The sequence below is a fragment of the Callithrix jacchus genome, chromosome 5 (assembly GCF_049354715.1).
Source record: "Callithrix jacchus isolate 240 chromosome 5, calJac240_pri, whole genome shotgun sequence".
Taxonomy (NCBI): Eukaryota; Metazoa; Chordata; class Mammalia; order Primates; family Cebidae; genus Callithrix; species Callithrix jacchus.
In genome coordinates this window covers 111166612-111192135 of record NC_133506.1, presented here as the reverse complement: position 1 = coordinate 111192135, position 25524 = coordinate 111166612, and the positions used below count along the sequence as shown (strand labels likewise).

At 33.8% G+C, this 25524-nt stretch overlaps 1 protein-coding gene across 5 annotated transcripts in view; it reads left to right on the top strand.

Annotated features, from left to right (window-relative positions):
• The window catches only part of STXBP4 (syntaxin binding protein 4), a 259468-nt gene that overhangs the window by 50461 nt on the left and 183483 nt on the right, over window positions 1-25524 (top strand). For 4 of the 5 annotated variants that reach the window (XM_035301150.3, XM_008997349.5, XM_008997350.5 and 1 more), the window contains exons 9-11: window positions 8143-8239; window positions 10953-11044; window positions 22930-23019. In XM_035301150.3, coding sequence (XP_035157041.3) covers window positions 8143-8239; window positions 10953-11044; window positions 22930-23019 — 279 coding nt within the window. Of the gene's footprint in view, window positions 1-8142; window positions 8240-10952; window positions 11045-22929; window positions 23020-24539; window positions 24565-25524 lie in introns of all 5 variants that reach the window. The other variant, XR_013535859.1, reaches the window with a different exon arrangement.

Below are 25524 nucleotides of genomic sequence, written 5' to 3'. Positions count from 1 at the left end.
CTCCCAAAGTGCTGGGATTATAGGTATGAGCCACCATGCTTGGCCAAAAGACAGATATTTTAAAGAAAAACCAATCACAACTTCTGGAAATAAAAGACATATTTAGGAAATTACAAAGTGCAGTGAAAAGTTTTAACAACAGTCTGGAACAAGTAGAAGAAACAATGTCAGAGCTCTAAGACAAGACTTTCAAATTAATCAGATAAAAAGAAAGAAAAAAAGAATTATAAGATAGTAACAAAGTCTCTAAGGAAGATGGAATTATGTAAAACAGCCAAAGCTAAGAATAACTTGTATTCTTGAGGAGAAGAAAACATAAAAAATTTATAGAAAATTTAATTGAGGAAAACTTCCCTGGTCTTGCTACAGATTTAGATATACAAATATAAGAAGCACAGGGAACTCCTGGGAGATTCATCATAAAAAGGACTTTATCAAAACACGTAGTCATCAGGCTACTAAAGGCCACGTGAATAAAAGGAATCTGAGAGAGGTGAGTTAAAAGCACCAGATAACCTATAAAGGAAACCTGTCAGACTACCAGCAGACTTCTCAACAGAAACCTTAAAAGCCAGAAGGGACTGGGGTTCTAGCTGTAGCCTCCTTAAACAGAATAACCATCAGCCAATAATTTTGTATCCTCCTAAACTAAGTTTTATAAATGAAGGAGAAATAAAATCATTTTTGGACAAGCAAATGCTGAGGGAATTTATCACTTCCAGACCAACTATAAAAGATATGCTAAAAGGAGTTGTAAATCCTGAAACAAACGGTTGATATGTGCCAGAATAGAACCTCTTGAAAGCATAAAACTCATGGGGCCTATAAAATAATAACATAATGAGGAAAACAAAGTATTGAGGTATCAACATGATGACTGGAATGGTACCTCACTGTATTAGTTCATCCTCATGCTGCTGTAAAGAACTGCCTGACACTGGGCAATTTATAAAGGAAAGATATTTAATTGACTCATAGTTCCCCATGGCTGGTGAGGCCTCAGGAAACTTACAATGTTGGCAGAAGGGGAAGCAAAAACGTCCTTCTTCGCTTGCCAGCAGGAAGGAGAAGTGCCAAGCAAAAGCCCTTTATAAAGCCATCAGATCTCGTGAGAGCTCACTCATTATCATGAGAACAACATGGAGGTAACCACTCCCATGATGCAATTACCTTCCACCAGGACCCTCCCATGGCACATGGGGATTATGGCAACTACAATTCAAGATGAGATTTGGATGGGGATGCAGCCAAACCACGTCATTCACATTTCAATATTAACATTGAATGTAAATGGCCTAAATGCTCCACTTAAAACATACTGATTAGCAGAATTAATTAAAAAATCACAAATATCTGCTATCTTCAGGAGACTCATTTAACATGTAAGGATTCATATAAACTCAAGGTCAAGGGGTGGAAAAATATATTTCACACAAATAGAAACCAAAAGTGAGCAGGAGTTGCTATTCTTATATAAAACAGACTTTAAACAACAAAAGTAAAAAAAAAAAAAAAAAAAAACAAGAAAGTTACTATATAATGATGAAAGGATAACTCCAACAAAAAAACACTACAATCCTAACACTTGAGTATAACACTGGAGCTCCCAGATTCATAAAACATTTACTACTAAACCTAAGAAATGTGATAGACAGCAACACAATAATAGTAGGGGACTTCAACACTCCACTGACAGCATTAGACAGATTATTGAGATGGAAAGTCAACAAAGAAACGATAGACTTCAACTGTATGCCAGAGCAAATGGACCTAACAGATATTTACATAACATTCTGCAAAAACTGCAGAATATACATTCCTATCAGCACATAGGGCATCCTCTAAGATAAATTATATGATAGGTCACAAGTAAGTCTCACTAAATTTTTAAAAATTGAAATCATATTAACTGTATTCTCAGACCACAATAGAAGAAACTAGAAATAAACTACAAAAGCAATCCTCAAAACTATACATACACATGCAAATTAAACAATCTGCTTCTGAATGATTTTTGGGTTAGCAATGAAATCAAGATGGAAATTTTAAAAATTCTTTTAAATGAATGACAATAGTGGCACAAGTTATTAAAACCTCTGGGATAAAACACACGCAGTGCTAAAAGGAAGGTTTATTATACTAAATGCCTGTATCAAAAAATCAGAAGGATCACAAGTTGACAACCTAATTTCACACCTCAAAGAGCTAGTGAAATAAGAACGAACTAAACTGAAAGCTAGAAGAAGAAAAGAAATAACAAAGATTAGAGCAGTACTAAATGAAATTGAAACAAAATAATACAAAAGATCGATGAGACATAAAGCTGGTTCTTTGAAAAGAAAAAGAAAATTGACAGACCATTAGCTAGATTAACCAAGAAAAGAAGAGAGAAGTTCAATTAGAAATGAAACTGGAGACCTTACAACCAACTCTTCAGAAATACAAAAAATCATCTGTGACTACTATGAACACCTCTATGCACATAAACTAGGAAATCTAGAGAAATGGACAAATTCTGGAAAACATACAATCCTCCTAGATTAAATCAAGAAGAAACAGAAACCCTGAACTGACCAATAACAAGCAGTCAGATTTAATCTGTTGTTTAAAAATTACCAACAGAAAAAGCCCAGGGCCAGATGGATTCACAGCTGAATTCTACCAGACCTTCAAAGAAGAATTGATGTCAATCCTACTTAAACTATTTTAAAAGATTGAGAAAGAAGGAATCGTCCCTAACTCGTTCTATGAAGCCAGTATCACCCTGACACCAAAACCGGGAAAGGACATAACAAAAGAGATTACTACAGACCAATATTCCTAACGAATAAAAATTCTCAACAAAATACCAGCTAACCAAATCTAACAAACCATTGAAAAGATAATATACCATGATCAAGTGGGTTTTTTTCCAAGGGATACAGGAGTGGTTTAACATATGCAAGTCAAAGAAATATGATACGTGACATAAATGGAATTAAAAACAACCATATTATTATTTCAATAGATGCAGAAAAAGCATTTGATAAAATCTAGCATCCTCGTCCCCTTGTGATAAAAAACATTCAACAAACTAGGCATAGAAGGAACATACCTCAAAATAATAAAAGCTGTATATGACAAATTCCCAGCCAGAATCATCCTGAATAGGGAAAAGTTGAAGGCATTTCCCCTGAGAACTGTAATGAGACATGGTTTTCATTTTCACCACTTTTATTCAACATAATACAGGAAGTCCTAACCAGAACAGTCAGGCAAGCAGAAGAAATAAAGGGAAACTGGAAAAGAGGAAGTCAGACTGTCACTGTTTGCATTGATATGATCCTAAAAAACCTTAAAGACTCCTCCAAAAGACTCCTAGATTTGATAAACAAATTCAGTAAAATCTCAGATTACAAAATAAATGCACACAAATCAGTCACACTGTTATACACAAACAGTGACCAAGCAGATAATCAAATCAAGAACTCAATCCCTTTTACAACAGCTTCAAAAAAACAAAATACTGACCAATATACTTATCCAAGGTGAAGAATCTCTACAATGAGAACTACAAAACACTGCTGAAAGAAATGATAGATTTGTGTATATTAATTTTGTACCCTGAAACTTTGCTGAATGCATTGACAACTTCTAGGAGATTTTTTGGATAAGTCTTTAGGGTTTTCTAGGTATATGATCATGTCATCAGCAAACAGCAACAGTTTAACTTCCTCATTACCAGTTTAGCTGAGAATCAAATCAAGAACTCAATCCCTTTTCAATAACTGCAAAAATAAAAAAAAAAATACTTAGGAATATACTTAACCAAGGAGGTGAAAGACCTCTACAAGTAAAACTACAAAACATTGCTGAAGGAAAGTATAGACAATACAAATAAATGGAACACATCCCATGCTCATGGATGGCTATAATCAATATTGTGAAAATGAGCATATGCCAAAAGCAATCTAAAAATTAAATGCAATTCCCATCAAAATACCATCATCATTCTTTACAGAACTAGAAAAAATAAACCTAAATTTCATATACAAGCAAAAAAGAGCCCACAGGCTAAGCAAAAAGAACAAATCTGGAGGCATTATATTACCAGATTTCAAACTATGCTATAAGGCCATAGTCACTAAAACAGAATGGTGCTAGTGTAAAAACAGGCATGTAGACCAATGGTACAGAATAGACAACCCAGAAATTAAGCCAAATACTTATTTTGTTTGACAAAGCAAACAAAAACAAAGTGGGGAAAGGACACCCTATTCAAAAAAATGGTGCTGGGATAATTGCCAAGCCACATGTAAAATAATTAATCTGGATCCTCATCTCTCACCCTGTACGAAAATCAACTCAAGATGGGTTAAAGACTTAGATTTAAGACCTGAAACCATAAAAATTCTAGAAGATAATATTGGAAAAACCCTTCTAGACATTGGCTTAGACAAAAACTTCATAACCAAGAACCCAAAAGCAAATGCAACAAAAACAAATATAAATAGATGAGACTTAATCAAACTTAAAGCTTCTGCACAGCAAAAGAAATAATCAGCTGTATGAACAGACAACCCACAGAGTAGGAGAAAATCTTCATGATCTATACATCTGACAAAGGACTAATACCCAGAATCTACAAGGAACTCAAGCAAATCAGCAAGAACAAAACAAACAGTCCCATCAAAAAGTGGGCTAAGGACATGAATAGGCAGTTCTCAAAAGAAGATATACAAATGGCCAAGAAACATGAAAAAATGCTCAACATCACTAATTATCAGGGAACTGCAAATCAAAACCATAATGTAATACCACCTCGCTCCTGCAAAAATGGCTATAATCAAAAAAATAATAGATGTTGATGAGGTTGTGGTGAAAAGGAAACACTTTTATATTGTTGGTGAGAGTGTAAACTAGTGTAACTTCTATGGAAAACAGTGTGGAGATTTCTTGAAGAACTAAAAGTCTGTCTACCATTTGATCCAGTGATCCCACTACTGGTTATCTACCCAGAGGAAAAGAAGTCATTATGCAAAAAAGATAACTGTACACACATTTATAACAGCACAATATGCAATTGCAAAAATATGAAGCAAGGCCAAATTCCTATCAATCAATGAGTGGGTTAAAAAATGTGATATATGTATACCTACATATATATACCTACTCAGCCATAAAAAGGAACAAAATAATGGCATTTGCAGCAACCTAGATGGAACTGGAGACCATTATTCTAAGTGAAGTAACTCAGGAATGGAAAACCAAACATTGCATGTTCTGATCTCTTCCTTTATATAAAAATCAACTCAAGATTGACCAAAGACTTAAACCTGAGACTTGAAACCATTAAAATTCTAGAAGTTAATCTAGAAAACTTTCTTCTAGACATTGACCTAGACAAATTATTTAGGACTAAGGCCCCAAAAGCAAATGCAACAAAACAAAAATAAATAAATGGAACCTAATTAAAAAGCTTCTGTATATCAAATATTATAACAATCAGAGTAAAGAGACAACCCACAGAATGGGAGAAAATATTTAATACAGCAATTGTCTTTGGAGCACTGGTTCTCAAGGGCATGGTGGCAGTTTTTCTTCTCGAGATATTTGGCAATGTCCAGAGACATTTTTGGTTGTCACAGCTGGAAGACAGGGACCAAATTCAAAATCAGTAAAAAAAATACTTCTTAAAACCCTATGTATGAAAATTTAAAATATATTTTAAATAATTTATGAGTCAAAAACATTGCTAATAAACATGTAAATGATGTTTAATTGCACTTGTAACTATGGGAATTCAAATTGACAAACAGCATATTATTTCATATACAACAGAGACAAAAGAGTAGAAACAGCAGATGCTGTTAAGAATGTAGAAAAATAGGAATACTTACACACTACTGGGTTTGCATAAATTGATGAAGCCAGTTTGGAGAACAATTAAACAATATCTAATAAAATTGACAATATATCCCCTATGACTTAGGATTTCCTTTTCTAGGGATATAATGTTAGAGACATTTTCACACATTTATACAAAGAGACATGTAATGTTCTATAATTTAAAAAAAACAGATTGGCGTAGTATAAAAGCCTGTTAGGGAATGGATAATTAATTATAATAAATTTATTCAATGGATTGCCATTTACAGTTAAAATAAGTGAACTAGTTTTAAAAACAATATTGAGCAATTATAAAATTATAAAATTGAAGTAAAAATAAAAATAATTTGTAGAGTTACTCTTTTAGATTATGCTCTTGTTGTAAAACTTTATAATGTGCAAAATAAGAGTACATATTATTAGGGAATACTTGCGTAGATATTAAATATTATTAAATTAGGACTAGCAAGAATACATAGGATAGTAGTTCCTGCTAAGGAACAATATAAAAAACTTTTAACCAAATGTGTGGTTTTATTTATTGAAAATATATACATAAATTTTAAGTAAATATCAATGAGTAATTGATGATAGTGAGCATATGAGTGTTCTTTGTATCATTTTTTGTGTGTATATTTGAAACATTTATAACTGAAGAGAATAAAACATACAGAAGCTAAAAATCTTTATGCAGTATTATACAATGCAAATACTTGACTGCTAGACAAGATAAGCAGATGATGCTAGACTAAGCTTAAGAATCATTTTTGAAAGAATCTTTCCTAATACTCTTTCTCCATTCTTTTTCATTGTTTCCAAATTGCTTACTTAAAAATTAACCAGTTGCTTTGTGTCAGAATATACCCATACATACTTCTATTAAATTACATGTTTTACTTATTTATTAACAGTTGTTCTCATACTAGAGACCATAAACTCTTTGGGGTGAGAGACTATATTTCATTTATCTATCACCTATGCATAGTTTAGTGGCTGACAAATAGTAAGCAACGAATAAATATATGATGAATGAAATACTAAATGATTGAACAAGATTCCAAAGGAGGAAGACATTTGTAAGGGATAATTACCAATGCTAAACTTTGCCTACATTTTAGTTTTGATGTGATCGACACTATATATGCTCTTGCCAGAATCCAATAATAGGACATCCAATCAGTCCCTGTGCATTAAAGTTAGATTTTGCTATATATAACTGGTGAACTCAAAATAACAGTGGTTTCCTTTAGAAATTTCTTTCACACCAAAAAGAAGCCTGAAAGAAGGTAATCCAGGGCTGCCGTGAAGTTTCCACAGTGTCAGGAACCCATGTTTCAATTATCTTTCTATTCCATCATCTTTATTGAGGTACCACATGAACCAAAAAATACTGCTCCAATTCCTTTGGTCCCTCTTTCTTTACTTCCTTCCTTTCATCTTTTTTCTGCTTCTTTCTCCCTTATTAATGTGAATGGACAAGAAGTGCTTACCCCTATTTTTGAAAGGAAACTTCCTAGGGGAACTCTGTGGCACTTCCCCTTGGGTCTCATTGACTAGTACACAGTTAGTTGCATGGCTGCCTGGAGATGTAAATGAGGCTGGGAAATGTCTTTTAGCTGCATGGCAGTGTTTTCGGCTGAAAATTATGGTTCATTCAGTTACTAAAGAGCAAGAAGAGAATGGACATTGGAGTACAATTAACGGTCTCTGAGTTTTTAGTCACTTTTGGATACCAAAATGAGAAAGAGCTTTTCCCTTAAGGGGCGCCTGATGAAAGAGAAAAGTGAAGCCTTTTAGTTTACTATTTGTGTGAGCCTTCCCTTAACAAGCCAAAAATTAGAAGATTGTATGTCGAACCTAATTCCTGTCAACTTTAGTTTTGCTCTCAAAGACAAGATATTAACCAAATATTACTCATGTTTTAGAGTATCATTTATAAATCTGATATAGGAGGATTTTTTTTTTTTTTTGCCATTTTGCTTCTGCCAAATGATATAAACTAAAAAACAGTTTGATTTTTGGTTCTAGGGCAATGTTCATCAATTTGGTATTAGCCAAAGTGCTAGTCTTGGGGAAAAAATGAGGTAGTAGTAAAATCAGAAAGCTAATCTTTTATAGGAACCTAATCCATAAACAGCAGACTTCCCTTTGGTGTTTAATCCTGGTCACTGTTTCTGGTATTGGTTATTCTCACTGGGCAGTACAGTGTGTAATGAAAAGTTTTATTTTTTGGAGATTGGAAAAATTGTTATTCATTAGTCCTTTATCTTCCAGGCTCTAAATTATCTTGGTATTCAGCCCACAAAGGAACAACACCAAGCCCTGAGACAGCAAGTGCAAGCAGACTCAAAAGGGACAGTGTCTTTTGGAGGTAATATTAGGTTTATTGTGTTGTATTACTAGAATTATTGACCTGGCAGGGTCAGCAGAAAGAAGAATGTTATTAGGACCTTTCAGCTCTAAACATCATTCTGTCATATTCTTTTTATTTTTTTAGTGATAACAAAAGGAACAGTACAAAATATGGAAGTTCTGATTTCACTATTGTGAGATTAAGTCTAATCCTTTTCAGCTAATATAGTAAATATTTTTATGATGCTGTGTAATTATAGTCATCCATTGGTATGGGAGGAGAATTGTTTCCAGGACCCCTGCGTATACCCAAATCCAGCCATACTAAATCTTATAGTCAGTCCTGCAGAACCCACATATAGGAAAAGTTGACCCTCCATATATATGACTTTTGCAACCCACAAATACTGCATATTTGATTCATTTGTTTGAAAAAACTTCATGTATAAGTGAACCTGTGCAGTTCAAGCCTATGTTGTTCAGGGGTCAACTCTATTCTTATTAAAGATACCATAATGTACCACTTAGTTGTTGTACTGTAATATTAAGCCTTTCTACTATTGTGAGTTTTGATGGTTTCTCAGTAGTTGATGTTACAAATATGTATTTATCATCATTGTGAATGTAGCTGTTTTTCTTTCTTAAGCCAAATCCTCACAAATGGTTTGGACTTTTGATACATATTGGTAAATTGTTTTTCAGAGATATTTTACACATATATTTGTTCTACCACCAGTAATGTTAATGTAACACTTTTTGTCTTGTCACTATTAAATTAAATCACTATTTAATTTTCTTGTATAGTAGACATAACATTGTATCAGTTTCTGTATTGCTGAAAAAAGAAAATTGACCTTTTGGTTCTGAAGTGATGAAAAAAAGATATTTTTCATCCCATCTCCTCTTGAAAATCATTCCAAAATAATAATGAAAACAAGAAACAGAAAAACACATACACCTAAAACCACAATATCTAAGGACAGCAAATGGATGGGGAAAATAAATGAATTAGTGAGCAAAGACAAGTAAAGCCCAAGTGTGTGAAGAGAGAGGAAAATTACAATGAGGAACAAGTTGATTTGACCCTAAAATGGTTTAGGAATTGAAGATGTCAGGTATTTCTGGAGACTGAGTTTTTAGGCCGGATATTAAAACAGGATTGTTAGAAATCTTAATAAAGAGAATTATGCATGCTTTTCTCTGCCCCTTCTCAAGTAGTCTGGCATTACCACTCTACATCTCCAGGGGAAAAGAAGTGTATTCCTTTGTGAAATTAAACCAGAGATTGTGGACCTATAGTTGCCAGCAGCAAGGGAGTTTGTGGAGTATATAGTGAGTCATCACTCATAATACACACACAGATTGCTCAGGGAATTTCGCCGCCATGTTTATTACTGTAGGCAGAAGGCTATAGTATTCTCTCTGAAGAAGCTGAACAAAAATGTCAGCTGGCCATCAGATTGCCCTGTAGTAAAAGCTGCCAGTTGACAAAGCAAGTTACACACATAAAGTTTCCAACCAGCTTTTTTAGTGCCAGATTATTAAATATGAACTCATAGTCAAGAGTCACCAGAGATTTGGAGAAATCCTCCAACATAAAATATAGAACCCAAAACTATCAGACAGACAGAAAAAAGAAATGAAGAAGCACAGAAGAGAACTTTAGGTCAGAGGCCAGGTGGAGTCGTTTGTGCCTGTAATCCCAGCAATTTGGGAGGCCGAGGCTGGCAGATCACCTGAAGTCAGGAGTTTGAGACCATCCTGGCCAGTATGGTGAAACACTGTCTCTACTAAAAATACAAAAATTAGCTGAGTGTGGTGGCACATGCCTGTAATCTCAACTACTAAGGAGGCTGAGGCAGGAGAATCGCTTGAACCTGGGCAGCTGAGTTTGCAGTGAGCCGAAATCTTGCCATGGCACTCGAATCTGGGTGACAGTGAGATTTCACCTCAAAGAAAAAAAAAAAGAACTTCAGGTAAACTCTCATAACATCTTTAAAAAGATGAGTGAAGGTAATGCAACCAGGAAATAAAAGTAGTATGTTGCAAAACAGGAACAATCAGAGAACATTTAAAAGGATACTTGGAAAAAATATAATATGCAAAGTGGAAAGTATTTGAGGATACACAGATGAGTAGGTTACTCTCCATGTCAGAAGAAGCCTATAAACTGTTATTTTTACTTTTTCCAAGTGTCCTTGGATAGTTTAAGACATTTAACCTGTCTCAGCCTCAATTTTTTATCTGTAAAATGGACAGGATAAGAGGAAGTACCTCAGAAAACTGTTGGGAGGATGACATTGCTAAGCAGTATGCTCGGCATAGAGCAGCTGTTAACATAAACATTTGCTGCTATTAAAAAAAATAACAGTAATAATAATTGCTATGAAACTTCAGATTTTTCCAGCTAGAAAAGCCATAAATCATAATATTGTCATGTTTCAGAAAAAGTTCTACTCATAATACAAGAGTTGAAAAATTAAATGTCATGATATGTATTTGTTTTATTATCTTAACTGAATTATTAATTTTAGAAAAGTTAACTGAAGTAAGTACAAACCAATTTGTCTGTTCTTCTTTGAACTTACATTTATCTATCACTTGAGTCAGAACTATTTTAAGATAATATATGTGGGTTAAATTGGAAGCATTCGCAACTTCATATAGAATAAAGTAAAATTTATTGAGAAGGGTTAAATGCTGTGTTCTTACTTAAATGTGTTCCATTTTAGATTTTGTCCAGGTTGCCAGAAACTTGTTTTGCTTGCAGTTGGATGAAGTAAATGTTGGTGCACATGAAATTTCCAATATATTAGATTCACAGGTAGAGTATGCCCTACAGAATTACCTTGACATATCTAAGTCACAAGTCTTGAATGTTATATGTTATATGTCTAGGCTTTTTTCACTTAAAAATAGAAATAATACATACTCCTTATGTAAATATATAGATATAAATCAATTTAAAATCAAAAGTAAAAGTTTATCCTGATCTTCATTCTCTTCTCTCACTAGCCTCTTGTGCTACTTCCATACCTGTTTACCAGTATTGACAATTTGATATGTGGAGGATACATACTGTAACTAGCTAGCTAGACAAACAGATACCATGTGTGCATGTGTCCATTCTCATGTTTTATCTCACTATAATATACACACGGAAAAGCATCTATCTAATGTGTATATCCTATGAAATTTTACAATTTAAACCATCCTCATTTAATTAGCATCCAGATCAAGAAACATAAAATTAAATAAATACATTACCAGATGCTCTCCTACCCCCAGTTTCCTTTCTGATTACTAATGACACCCTTACACCCCCACAAAAAAATTAACTACTCTTTCAACTTCTAACAGTGTAGACTGATTTTGCCTCTTTTTCTGCTTTATGTAAAACGTAATTATGAAGACTATTAGCTTCAATCATGGGTTAAATAGAAGTTTGACATTTATATTACTGAATATTTTAGTCCTTTTCATTGTGGATTTTTGGTAGTATTATCCTCTTAAAGACCTCCTTCTTAATTTATGTTCTATATAATTTGCATATTTAATTGACTCAAAAATTTATTCTTATTTGTGCATGGCGAACCATGCATAAAAGCCACTTATTTTTATTCCACCATCATTTATTTATATGCCCATCTTCATTTATGCCATTGATTTAAATGCAAAATTTATTATATACTAAATTTCTATCTAGATACACAGATGTGTTTCTATATCTGCGATTAGAATGTTTCTTGACTTAAATTCAACTTAGTCTTATGGTTATACCAACTTTTAATTGATTTTTTTTGTTTGTTTTCCAGTGATTAAAATCATTGGATATATGAATATACTTCTATTTTAAAGAAATCTGTTATTATGTAATTCTTTTAAATGTTATCAGTAGAATCTAAATACTACAGCATTATATGCATAACCATCCATTTAAAAGAAAATTTATGCATTATTCTTTTATTCTCAAAACTTGATCTTTTCTTTTTCTCTGTTAGCTCTTATTTCTATTCCATATACACCTGGAATCTTATCCTGATAATATATAATCGCTGTCCTGGGAAATGATCACCCTATCATTTTGCTGCAAAAAAAAACTTTAAATGAATGAAAATGTATTTGTTTTATTTTCCTATGTTTATAAGGCTTTACAAATTAAAATTTTCTTCTGTATTGAATTATAATCATACTATTGGGACATAATTAATCAATAAAATTAGAAATAATGATATAACTTTTGAACAATTATTTTTATTAATATAATATTATAATATAAATTTATATTTTAATGGGATGGAAGGATTTTTTTAATGCCAGTTCTATCCCTTATGAAATTACCATATTTAACTGAGAATTTCTGGACTCTTTATTCTGGTGGTTTCTCGGCTTCATAAGTCTTGATATCGGATGAGATATGTTCTCCTATCTTATTTATTTACTTTTAATTGACAAAAAATTTTATATACTTATTATGTACAATTTGATTTAGAATATGTATACATTGTGGAATGGCTCAACTGAGCTAATTAATACATGCATTACCTCAAATAATCTATCTTATTTTTATAGTGAAAACACTTAAAATCTACTCTTAGCAATTTTCAAAATGCAATACATCGTTATTAACTATAGTCATATACTCACCGTGTTGTACAATATATCTCTTGAACTTTATTCTGCTGTCTTATGGAAATTTTATGTCCTTTGTCATCACTCCAAACTGCCCCCCCCACCCCCGACCTCTAGCCATTCTTTTAAAGTATTGCTTTGGCTAATCTTCACTCTTATCTTGTCCATATGAGTTGCACCAAAAATCTTGCTTTATTGAATTTGTAGGTTATTTTGGGAAGAATCAACATCTGTATATATTTAAGTTTCTGTGAACATGTTATGGCTTCTCATGTATTTACAGCTTCTTTGATGTAAATATATTTTATATATTTTTAAAATTATAGTTTAATCTAGTTACATTATACTTTCTGTTGCCATTAATTAATTATATCTTATAAAACATTGTTTTATTTTAAATGTATTTGTTTCATATAAAATTAATTTTTATATATTTACCTTATAGTTTGCAACCGTTATATCCATTTGCTTTTCATTTTCCAGAAAGTAATCAACATTTTTGTTCTAATGCTACCCTTTCTGAATTGCTGATAGTCTCATTAACTCATGTATTTTTTTATTTTTGTTTCTGTTTTCAGATATACTTTTAAATAAATAATATGATCAGTCAGGTTCTTTGAATGCTGCTAGAAACCCTAAATTCATGCAGGAGAATAGATGTATTACATTACATATTTTTAATAATTTTTTTTTTTTTGAGACAGAGTTTCGCTCTTGTTACCCAGGCTGGAGTGCAATGGCACCATCTCGGCTCTGCGCAACCTCCGCCTCCTGGGTTCAGGCAATTCTCCTGCCTCAGCCTCCTGAGTAGCTGGGATTACAGGCACGCACCACCGTGCCCGGCTAATTTTTTTTATATTTTTAGTAGAGATGGGGTTTCACCATGTTGACCAGGATGGTCTCAATTTCTTGACCTCGTGATCCGCCCGCCTCGGCCTCCCAAAGTGCTGGGATTACAGGCTTGAGCCACCGCACCCGGCCCTAATTTTTTCTTTTAGTTGAAGTTTAAAAACAAAAATTGCACTTCTATTTCATGATTATATTTAGAGGTCTACTGTTTTCAAGTGATATGCTTTATTGACAAGAAGTTTGCATATTATTTATTATTAATTACATAATTGCAAATTCCAGAAACAGAGTATATAAGCATATGATTAATTTATTGACCAAAAATTCTGACTGACCATTTAAAAAATGATATGTGTCAGTATTTTTAATGTTTCAAGTCACTTTGTTCTCTTTTGTAAGCAATCTCTTTTACTGGTAAGCATGTGGCCCATTGCAATCACCCAAAGATCTAGTTGTTCCCTAACCCTCAAGAGAGTACCCAGTTCTCCTAGAATGAAGCACTGACATCAGAACTAATTTGGTAGCATTTATTCAAAGAGAACTAAAGCTGTATTCAAGGAGCATAGTTTTCATTCTGCTGATTCGGGTGTTACGTATTTATCTACCTAATGTTGATGGTAGGGAGCATTGTTTTTTACTGCCCAACAGTTCTCAGAGCCGCCATGCTCATTTTTGATGAGGAAGGCAAAAATGGTTGGGTGGTTTACAACATGCCAATGGAGTGGACAATTTAGAGTATTTTGTATAAGCATGCAAATTCTTTTTTAGCAGCTGCAAATGGATTGTCATGCTCCAAATTAGCAATTTATTTCCTCCTTACTAATGTAATTTTAGGGCAGGTAAGAATGTGTTTATAGTTTTGAAGTCTTTGGGATAAAAAAAAGAATGTGTTCAACCTGTGATACTTTAATAGCAAAAGCAAAGTGCTAATGGCAATTGTGCAAGATGTCCTACATGTCAGTAATTTCCAGCTCATGGCTTCAGGTCAAAGTGTTGTGCAATGGAATTATATTAATTTTTAAAATTTTTTATTGTATTTTTTTCACTTGAGTCCACAATAAAAACACATATTTTCACCATACTCACATATGTAACTGAAACAAAAGTCTGTCAAAACATTAGTTACCTTTTCCGTGTATATTGCATTCTTATTTAATATTCACTTGTATCTCATTAAAACTTTGGTTTCACGATTCACTAACGGGTGATGTAACAGTTTGAAAAAACATAAAAATCACAATGATTTTCATGTGGCTCACCAAAAACAAATAATAAATAACTGATTGTTCTGTAGTGTAATTCCCTACTTTTTTGATTTCAAAAGCAGTTTAATCCCCCATCTGAAATATGTCAATCAATTTATAGTTGTGGATGCTGACTATCTATGAGGGTGGGAAATTCCACTATGATGACCCCTTCATCCATCTCAGTTTCACAACAGGGCTGGGTCATTCTGTTAGGGAAGCATATCTTTTAGTCATATTTTTGTTTGTTTGTTTGTTTTGGCTAATAAAGATGGCTTCTCTTTTTTAATTTCTTTTTTAAAATATTACTGAAATCTAATATATGCAAAATTAGGTACAAAAATCTAAAGTATACAATTTGATGAATTTTTATTATATATCTACCATGGAATCACTACTCAAAAGGCTCCCTCCTGTCACCTTCCCAGGCAGCCAGCACTCTCACCCTTATGTCAGAACCAGCATTTTGACTTAAAACAACATAGATTATTTTTGTCTTTTATTGAATTTCCTAATATATAGAATTATAGAATACGTACTCTTTTGTAACTTGCTACTTCTGATTGTTATTTTGTCTGACTCATAATATTTCTTGAGATGCTATCTTTTAAGTAGGAATGCTGAGTCAGTATAAGTCAGTCCTACTTTGTTCGACAACTTTTGAGTTTGGAAGAATATGACATTTAGAACCAAAAATATAATTATCTTACTGTGAGTCTAATTATCATTGCTACATTAGAAAATTCACACAGTGCTACACCTGCTGCTGGCACAAGGTTATATTCAGAAAGGGCAAGGCTGGAGCCCACAGGTAGCAGGACTCTAAACTTAGATATAGCAGAATATAGTCCATCACAATATAATTTTACCAGACTAATCAAGTACTGTATCATGAATGGATTATCTTACAATTATAGAGAGAACACTGAATTCCCTAAAATAGAATTTTCACAGTTTGAGCTCTTGTTAAGTCAATTTAGTGGACTGCTACTACCATTTTAAACAAGTAAAATAGAACATAATGGAAAATATCAAAGTGATTTGTCTATGATAAGACTGCTTAATGTTTCACTTATGCTGTATCACAATATATATCATATTTCTCACCATGTATACTTTATAGCCACTTCCCTAACAAAAACACCAAATATATATTGAACAACTGCAGTGTACATGTTTTGTTATGTGCACATGTTATTAAGATAAATAAAACTTGGCCTACATATTTTAATGAAAATTTGTGTGCCCAAATAATTATAGTAAGAAAAGCTGCATTGTGTGGCAAGGCTGTAAGAGTAATAAAGCTTAGAACTTTCAGAGATGCTTCATAACAGAGTTGACATTTGAGTAAATTTTGAGGGATATATAGAATTTTATGTGCTCAAGAGATAAGTAGGGAGTGATAAAAGTATTAGCATAAACAAAAAAATGAGAATGTAATACACACCCAGAGTAGTCTACTTTAAAAAAGATAATTGGGTTCATTCAGGTGACAGAAGATATGCCTTAAAGGGTAAATATTAAATTTAGAAGTTTGTACTTAGTATTCAGTGAGGAGCCATTAAGGAAAACAGTTAAATGACAAAAGTGATATTTTAGAAAGAGGAGTCTTATGTGTTGGTTACATAGGAAGGGAATGAAAGTGGTGGTAGGTAGTCTAGATAGAGGATTATATAAATAATCCAAATATAGGATGATGAAGAACTAAAGTATAGTGAAGAAGGGGAGAACAGAAAAGAAAGTGATAGTTAACTCCAAAGTTTTGACTAGGATGCCTAAGAATATAACAGGTAGCATTAATAGAAATAGGGAAATAAGAAGAAAGCCCTTTTCTAGGTAGAGACAATGACAGATTGCATTTTAGAGAGTTAGTTTAAGAAGCCAGCAAGGGTTGCTCAGATTCCAGCACTGGGAATCAATAAACTGGACGTTTATTGTTACAAAGAAATCAGAGAGGGAGAGGATCCAAGATAGCTGATCGCTAACAGCTCGGGATTGTAGCTCCCAGTGAAAGCGCAGAGAACGAGAGGACACCACACTTCCAGACGAATTTTTGTCACTCACGGACCAGAAGATTCCCAGTGGAGGAGCCCCACGGGTCGCCAGTGCAACTCTTGTGGCCAGCGCAGCGGTTTTGCTGGCGCCTCAGCGCGGCAGCTCTTCGTGCAGAGCAAACAGGACTGGTTCCCCTTCTGACCAATGTTTGGAGCTCCGGGGAGGCAGAGCCGCTTATTACGGACTCAGGAAGAAAGCCAGACTGGAGATTCCCAGGCAGAAGAGCACCATCAATCTTATCACTGCTGTTTTGGCTGGCGCAGTGGGTTGCTCAGATTCCAGCGCTGGGAATCAATAAACTGGGCGTCCACTCAGAAACCTAATTAGAAAGGCGGTAATTGTAAAGATGATAGATGGATAAATTTATAACAAAGGGAAGAAACCAGCCTAAAAAGGCTGAGAATACCCAAATTCAGAACCCTTCTTCCTCTACAGGGGATTACAGTTCCTCATCAGCAATGGAACAAGCCCTGATGGAGAAGGACTGTGTTCCATTAACAGAAGTAGGCTTCAGAAAGTGAATGATAAGAAACTTCTGGGAGTTAAAAGAACTTGTTCTAACCCAATGTAAAGAAACTAAGAACTTTGAAAAAAGATATGACGAAATGCTAACAAGAATAGACAATATACAGAGAAATATAAATGAACTAACGGAGTTGAAAAACACAACATGAGAACTTAGTGAAATATGCACAAGTTTGAATAGCCAAATTGATCAAGCAGAAGAAAGGATATCAGAGGTCGAAGACCAACTTAATAAAATAAAATGAGAAGACAAGAATAGAGAAATAAGGATAAAAAGAAATGAGCAAAGTCTCCAAGAAATATGGGACTATGTGAAAAGACCTAATATACATTTGATAGGTGTACCTGAATGTGATGGAGAGAATGAATCCAAGCTGGAAAATACTTTTCAGGATATTATTCAGGAAAACCTTCCCAATCTAGCAAAGCAGGACAATGTTCAACCCCTGGTAATACAGAGAACACCACAAAGATATTCCTCAAGAAGAGCAACCCCAAGGCACATAATCGTCAGATTCACCAGGGTTGAAATGAAGGAGAAAATACTAAGGGCAGCCAGAGAGAAAGATCAGGTTACCCACAAAGGGAAGCCTATTAGACTTAAAGCAGATCTCTCAGCAGAAATCCTACAAGCCAGAAGAGAGTAGGGGCCAATATTCAACATCCTTAAAGAAAAGAACTTTCAGCCCAGAATTTCATATCCTGCCAAACTAAGCTTCACAATTGAAGGAAAAATAAAATATTTTATGAACAAGCAAGTACTCAGAGATTTTATTACCACCAGGCCTGCTTTGCAAGAGCTTCTGAAAGAAGCATTATACATAGAAAGGAACAACCAGTATTAGCCTTTCTAAAAATATACCAAAAAGTAAAGAGCATCAACATAAAGAAGAATTTATATCCACGAATGGATAAAATAGCCAGTTAACATCAAATGGCAATAACCCTAAATTTAAGTCAACTAAATCCCCCAATCAAAAGATACAGCCAAATCCTAACGGTATGCTGCATCCAGACTCATTTCACAACCAAAGATACACAAAGACTCAAAGGGATGGAGAAAGACTTACCAAACAAATGGAGAGCAAAAATAAATAAATAAATAAATAAAAAGCAGGAGTTGCAATTCTCGCATCTGATAAAATAGATTACAAAGCAACAAAGATATAGTGGTAAAAGGATCAATGCAAAAATAAGAGCTAACGATCCTAACACCCAGATACATAAGACCCATGAAGAGATTTAGACTCAATGAGACAGAAAATTGATGAGGACAACCAGGACTTGAACTCAGATCCCAAACAAGTAAACTTAATAAATATATATAGAGCTCTCCATTTTAAATACACAATATATACATTCTCCACTTTAAATACACAAAATATTGATCGGCCATTATTAATACCCATTTTTAGAATAAAGCAATATTCCCGTTCTCTCTCCCGTTTTTTCTTTGTCTTTCTTCCTCTCCTTCACTCCTTTTTTTCTCTTTCTTTTCTTCTTTCCTTGCTAAAGAAAAAAAAAAGAAATCAGAGAGACTGGGCTGGGCGCTGTGACTCATGCCAGCAATCCTAGCATTTTGGGAGGCCGAGGTGGGCAGGTCACCTGGGTCACGAGTTCGAGGTCAGCCTGGCCATCCTGGTGAAAACCCACCTCATTTAAAAAAAAGAAAAAGAAAAAGAAAAGAAATAAAAAGATAAAAAAGTTTTTTAAAAAGCCGGCAAGTACAAATAAGCAAAGGCCACTGGAAATTAGGAACTGGACAGAAGGAAGGAATTTGGGAATATTCTGAGAGTGATAGTTGAGGCATAATAGTGAATGTTATCATTTGGAACTTGTAGAGAAAAAGAGGAAAGAGACAGAAGACTTTGGGGAACTTCTCAACCCCCCTTTCTGCTTCTAAGGAGTAGAGATGAAACCAACTCATTGGAAATAGCCTAAATGTCCAGAAGGGTAGGTAAGATATTAGGATATCACAATCTAAAGAAGATAAAATTTCAAGGAAAAAAAAGCCTTCAACAATGTTATATATAACAACGAAGATGGGGGAGGGGGACATCTTCTTTGTCAGTAGCAGTTTTTTTTGTTTTTTTTTTTTTCGAAACGGAGTTTCGCTCTTGTTACCCAGGCTGGAGTGCAATGGCGTGATCTCGGCTCACTGCAACCTCCGCCACCTGGGCTCAGGCAATTCTCTTGCCTCAGCCTCCCGAGTAGCTGGGATTACAGGCACGCGCCACTGTGCCCAGCTAATTTTTTGTATTTTAAGTAGAGACGGGGTGTCACCATGTTGACCAGGATGGTCTCGATCTCTTGACCTTGTGATCCACCCGCCTCGGCCTCCCAAAGTGCTGGGATTACAGGCGTGAGCCACTGCGCCCGGCCACGTAGCAGTTTTATTAGTGAAATTGCAAGTAATCATTTTAGAAATATAGGAATGAGAGGAAAGAGGTATAAGCCAGATTATAAGAAGTGAAAGGAATGAGCAGGGAAATGGAAGGAGAAGATACCCAGAAATTTTTAGGTGAATAGAGGTGAACAGGATGGTAAAGTCACACAATTTTATAAGGAAAGGGGGTAATTGAATAGGTCTCTAATAGAAGGCCTTATCAATAAAATTAGACTGACACTGAAGTTACTGTTTTGCAACTGCTTCTGTTTAAGATGAGTTGAGATTAGGGAATGTAGCCAGTGGAATAATAGCTATCCAGAATTGATACAAGTCAAGTAACTTAAAATATGATGGAGCAGCATCTTGAAGGGAGAGGTCTGATTAGGTCAGATCTAATCAGCACAGTCCAGTGACCTATAGTATGTATTTCTTGACATCTCCAAAAGAAGATTCTAGAAAGCCAAGTAGAAATGATTTACGATATTTCTTACTTGCTGTTGCAAAGTTCAGGGGATCCAAAGATCACAAATAATATTGCGAGAACCAGACAGGAAACAGGTATAGAAGGTTAAGGAATGTAAATTGCAGTAGTTACCAGTAGATTTTGGAAACAGAGATCTGTCTGGAATTGTTACTGTGAAATAACAACAATTAATTTGCTGCTTTCTTAGATGAAGTAGATTTGAATAGAACTATATAAAAAAGTCATAGCGTACAAAAGGGCTTTTCAAAGAATTCACAGGGAACATCATGGCCAATTCTCTGGCTACAAGTTTTTGCTGCATAGTCCAAAATAGCAATGTGTTTATAAAACTTTTTTTTTTTAAGTCATGGTTTGTTCTGATAGTCTAGGCTTTGCCTCTCAAAATAGTACCATGGATCTTTTATGCATGATTTATCTCCATGATCTTAAGCTCCAAAGTTTATTATCACATCCCTAAAATCCCAATCCATAATTTCTCTTAATAAATTACTTTAAGTTGGTATCTAAAATTTTATTTAAACTTTCTTTTCTTTTTTTTCTTTTTTTTTATTTAGACATGGTCTCACCCTGTCACCAGGCTGGAATATAGTAATGCATACTTGGCTGACTGCAGCGATGCAATCTCAGCTCACTGCAGGCTTGACCTCCCACCCACCTCAGTTTCCCAAATAGCTGGAACTACAGGAATGCACTGCCATGCCTGGCTAATTTTATTTTTTCTAGAGACAAAGTCTTACTATGTTGCCAAGGCTGATCTCAACCTCCTGGTCTCAAGCAATCCTCAAGCCTTGGCCTCCCAAAGTACTGGGATTATAGACCTGTGTCACTACATCGGCCTTATTTAAACTTTTAAGTCCTCCTTATTTCACTTCTTAGGATGAGAAGATAGAATAGGCCCATATGAATGTTGAGTAGCAACATTGAGTTTCCCAGATTGTACTTTGTATACTTTAGTTCCATGAGCTAGTACAAAAATAAATAAATGAAGGCAGCAGGGTGATGAGGTTGGGGGTTTAGAGTATGGTGAAATTACTGAGGAAACATGACAAGTTCTTTTACTTTTTTTTTTGGAGATTCAAATACTCACTAGCATATTAAGGCTGTTGGAAGCCATGCAGGAAATAAGGTTAATTTTTTAAAAATCGTATACTACTATCACCATCACCACTACTCAATTTTGCTCATACACAAAGCCCGTTAATATCCTCTGGTGCACACTTGGGAAATATTATTACATTTTAAAATGTGTCCCAAATTAATCTAACAATACAGGAATGAATTCTTATGAGTATGTGTGTTGAGTACTTCTGAGAGAACAGAGTAGCAGAGACATGAAGAATGTAGATCATATAAATCATGGGCAAAGTCCATAGATACCCAAAAGCTAATGTGACAGAGCAAAAAGAACCAGTGATGTTCAGAGAAATAAGTTCTCCACAAATGTGAAGAATAACTCCTACTTCTGTTATTCTAGAGTTTGGAAAGCAAATATGAGTTTATTATATCCATTCCACCATGTTTTTTGTTGAATCATTAGGAAAAAATCAGAGACTATGATTTGTGGGACTCTTGGATTGACCATTTGTTAGCTGTGAAACCTTAGGCAAGTTATTAACCTTTCTGAGCTTGTTTCTTCATCTGTAAAATGGAGACAAGGTGATTCATACTGAAAATATAGAGTCCTTAGCAATGCATCTGCACATAAGTTTCCAATAAGTCATTGATATTATTAATTAATTTTTTTTTTCTACTCCACATTCGCCTCACCTATCTAAAGGGCTCTGTTCTAAGCCCGTGCTTAAATAACAACTGATTTCTCCACTTAATCCTTTAAATTATATTTTCTATAGTTGTTATAGCTTCCACATTGGAGATGGCTATAGTTAAACTTGGATTTTATCTCTGATTAGACTGTCATTGTTTTTTACATTGTAATTGACTGTCAAAGAGATCATGCTAGATGTAAGAGAAATGGTCACCTCTGCATTTTTCTTGTTATTCACTTGTTCATAATTATATTATCTTCAATCTACAATTTCTGTGCAGGAATCTTTTTGAGCCATGTATCTGTTGCGTTACATTTCATTAAGTTATAACCAGATACATAATTGATAAATATACTTTACTAGGCTCATGTAAACCATCTGATTTATAATGTACAGCATTTTGGTAGCCTTAGATACTATGCTATTAGAATGAATGTGAGAGAATAGTTTTTGTTGGTAATTCCTGAAGTCTTTTTGACAATAAACACAGTCTTGGAATTTGGAATTCTCAGGAAAATTATACTGTTGAAATAATGATAAAGGCAACAACAAAATCAAAATTTTTGAATAACAACAATGTAAGTTTAAGCCTAAATGAATTAAATTGCCCCAGGTTACTTTAATATTCTCTTTTATCTAATCAAATGACTCCAGAGTAAGAAACTGAATTTTGTTATTAGAATGCAAAGCCTAAGACTAGTTAGGATTAGCTCTCATAATTAGCATCTAATGCACAACTTTTCTCTTATATTTTAATGTTGACAGCTTCTTCCTTGTGATTCTTTAGAAGCAGATGAAATGGAAAGGCTCAAGCATGAAAGGGATGATGCCTTGAAAGAAGTGAATACACTTAAGGTAACCTCTAATTTAGTTTCCTTATGTTTCCTTCAGAAAAAAAGGAAAAGAAAAATATTCTATACTGGATTCTGAAATATTGGGGCTTAATTTTATTTTTAATGGAAAAATATTAATGTCAAATAGTAAGAATCAGATTCTTTATTCAGTTGTCCTTGAGAGAAATTAGTTTTTGGTCTACATGTTTGTATTTCACAATATCTGTATGACATTTAGTGTGAACAATGGTTTCTGCTCATGTCTTCTGTTAAGGTTCCTTCTTAGCTTTTTTATTCTCTCTCATTGGTGGCCACAGCAGAATTAGATGAAGAACCGATAAAGCAAGTCATGACAATTTTGGATCCTCTGAGTTCTTTGGGAAATACTTTTTTTTTTTCACATGCAGGCCCATTCTTAAGGGACATCATGTTTTGCTAATGTAATTTGGAATTAAGACAATATTATTTAAGAGAAGAAAAAAAATATATATCCCAAATATATTATAACATTTTACTTATCTTTTTTTGTTTGGTTCATTTTCTTATTCTTGTTTTTGTTTTTTGATTTTGAGACAGGGTCTCACTCTGTCATCCAGTCTGGAGTGCAGTGCTGCAATCACATCTCACTGTAGCTTCAACCTCCTGGGTTCAAGCTCCCACCTCAACCTCCCAAATAGCTTGCCCAGCTAATTTTTTTTTTTTTTTTTTTTTTGTAGGGATGGAGTCTTAGTATGTTTTCAGGTTGGTCTCAAATACCTGGGCTCAAATGACCCTCCTGCCTCAGCCTCTCAAAGTGCTAGGATTATGGGTGTAAGCCACCTTGTCTGGCCTTGATTCTCTTTAAATGGTTTCATTCTGTTTTTAGAAGAATATTACATTTAAATTATATCCTAATTTTTACAGAAAGCTATATTTTCCAGATCTTCAGGAAAAGCGACATATCTACTTGATTTACCACGAATTCACCATAGGAATGTATTTTTAAAATTATTTTATTAAATAAAGTATATTATATTGATAATTATATAATATTTATTAAATAGAAAATCTTTACACCAGAAAGAAAGAAAAATTTTTTGCTACCTTCGTTTTTACAATTCCAACCTCTAAAGGAAGCCATTATTGCAAATAATATTATTTATCTTTTCATAGCTTTTTTCCTACATGGAAAATTAATTTTTTAAAATAGACAAGGCATGGTGGCTCACATGTGTAATCTCAGCACTTTGGGACGCTGAGGCAAGAAGATTACTTGAGCTCCGGAGTTTAACATCAGCCTGGGCAACATAGCAGGACCCCATCTCTACTATTTAAAAAATAAAAACAAAAATAAATAAGTAAATATATGTATATCTGGGGGCAGGGAGTATTTGAGAAATTTCTGTACTTTCTTCTCAACCCAAAATTGCTCCAAAAAATAATAAAGTCTTAAAACATTTTTTTTCAGTATGTGTGTATTTTCACTTCTACATAAATCACCTCATCCAGCCACACTTTTTTTTTTACAATGTGCCTTCTTTTTTCTCTCTCTCTCTTTATAAGAATTCTATCTCCGGCAGCTTTTCAGGTTAGTATGCACAGATCTATCAAATTCTTCCGGATAACTCTCCTATACATCAAATGGTCATTTAGCCAGTTACCTACTGATGAACATTAGACTATTTGTAGTTTTTAAAAATAATTTTATCTTCAACAGCTTTGTAGATGTATGTTTGGGCATTTGTACAAGTATATACATGGAATAAATGTCTGAAAATGGAACTGCTTTATTAGTATATATAGACACTTAAAATTTTGTATATGTTACCAAATTCCCTTTCAAAAGGTTTCACCAATTCGCATTCCTTCCTAAAATATATGAGCATTTCACTACTATAAGAGTATTCCATATATTTCTTTTTTTACCTTTGAAACCACTATCTTTCCACATTTTTTAGTGCAACAATTAAGTGCTTAGATGGAAACTATACATTTAGTTTTAAAAATACATTGACAATGGTTTCTTTATATTCTTTTAGGAAACTTTCCCAATGTTGGTTATTTTAAGAAGATAACTTTTTTATGTATTATCTTATTTCTACCTAAACCATTAGACTTGTGGTTTATCAGAATGTTCAGATGCTCTCAGATCTTTTTCATTTCCTTATAGTTTATCATTGTTAAATTTAGTGACATATTTCAGTTTTATTTTAAATATCAATAGTAATAATTAGAGTGTTAATTTGAGTGTATATATGCCATATTAATTTAACATTTAAACAAGACTTCCCTGAGGAGTCATTCAATAAATCAGGATTCACATTTGAAGTTCATGAAATGTAACTGAATATACCCTACTATGACAAAACCTAAACTCCCAGATAAGCCAGCAACCATCTAGCTCAGTTAGTTAGAATATAGTACAAAAATTCCAGATAAAACAGATTTTACATTTTATAATACCTTTACCTCCAAACCTATGTATAGGCTGACCAATTAAAGAAGCTATATAAAGTGTAGTATAAAAGCAATAAATATTTTTGTTCAA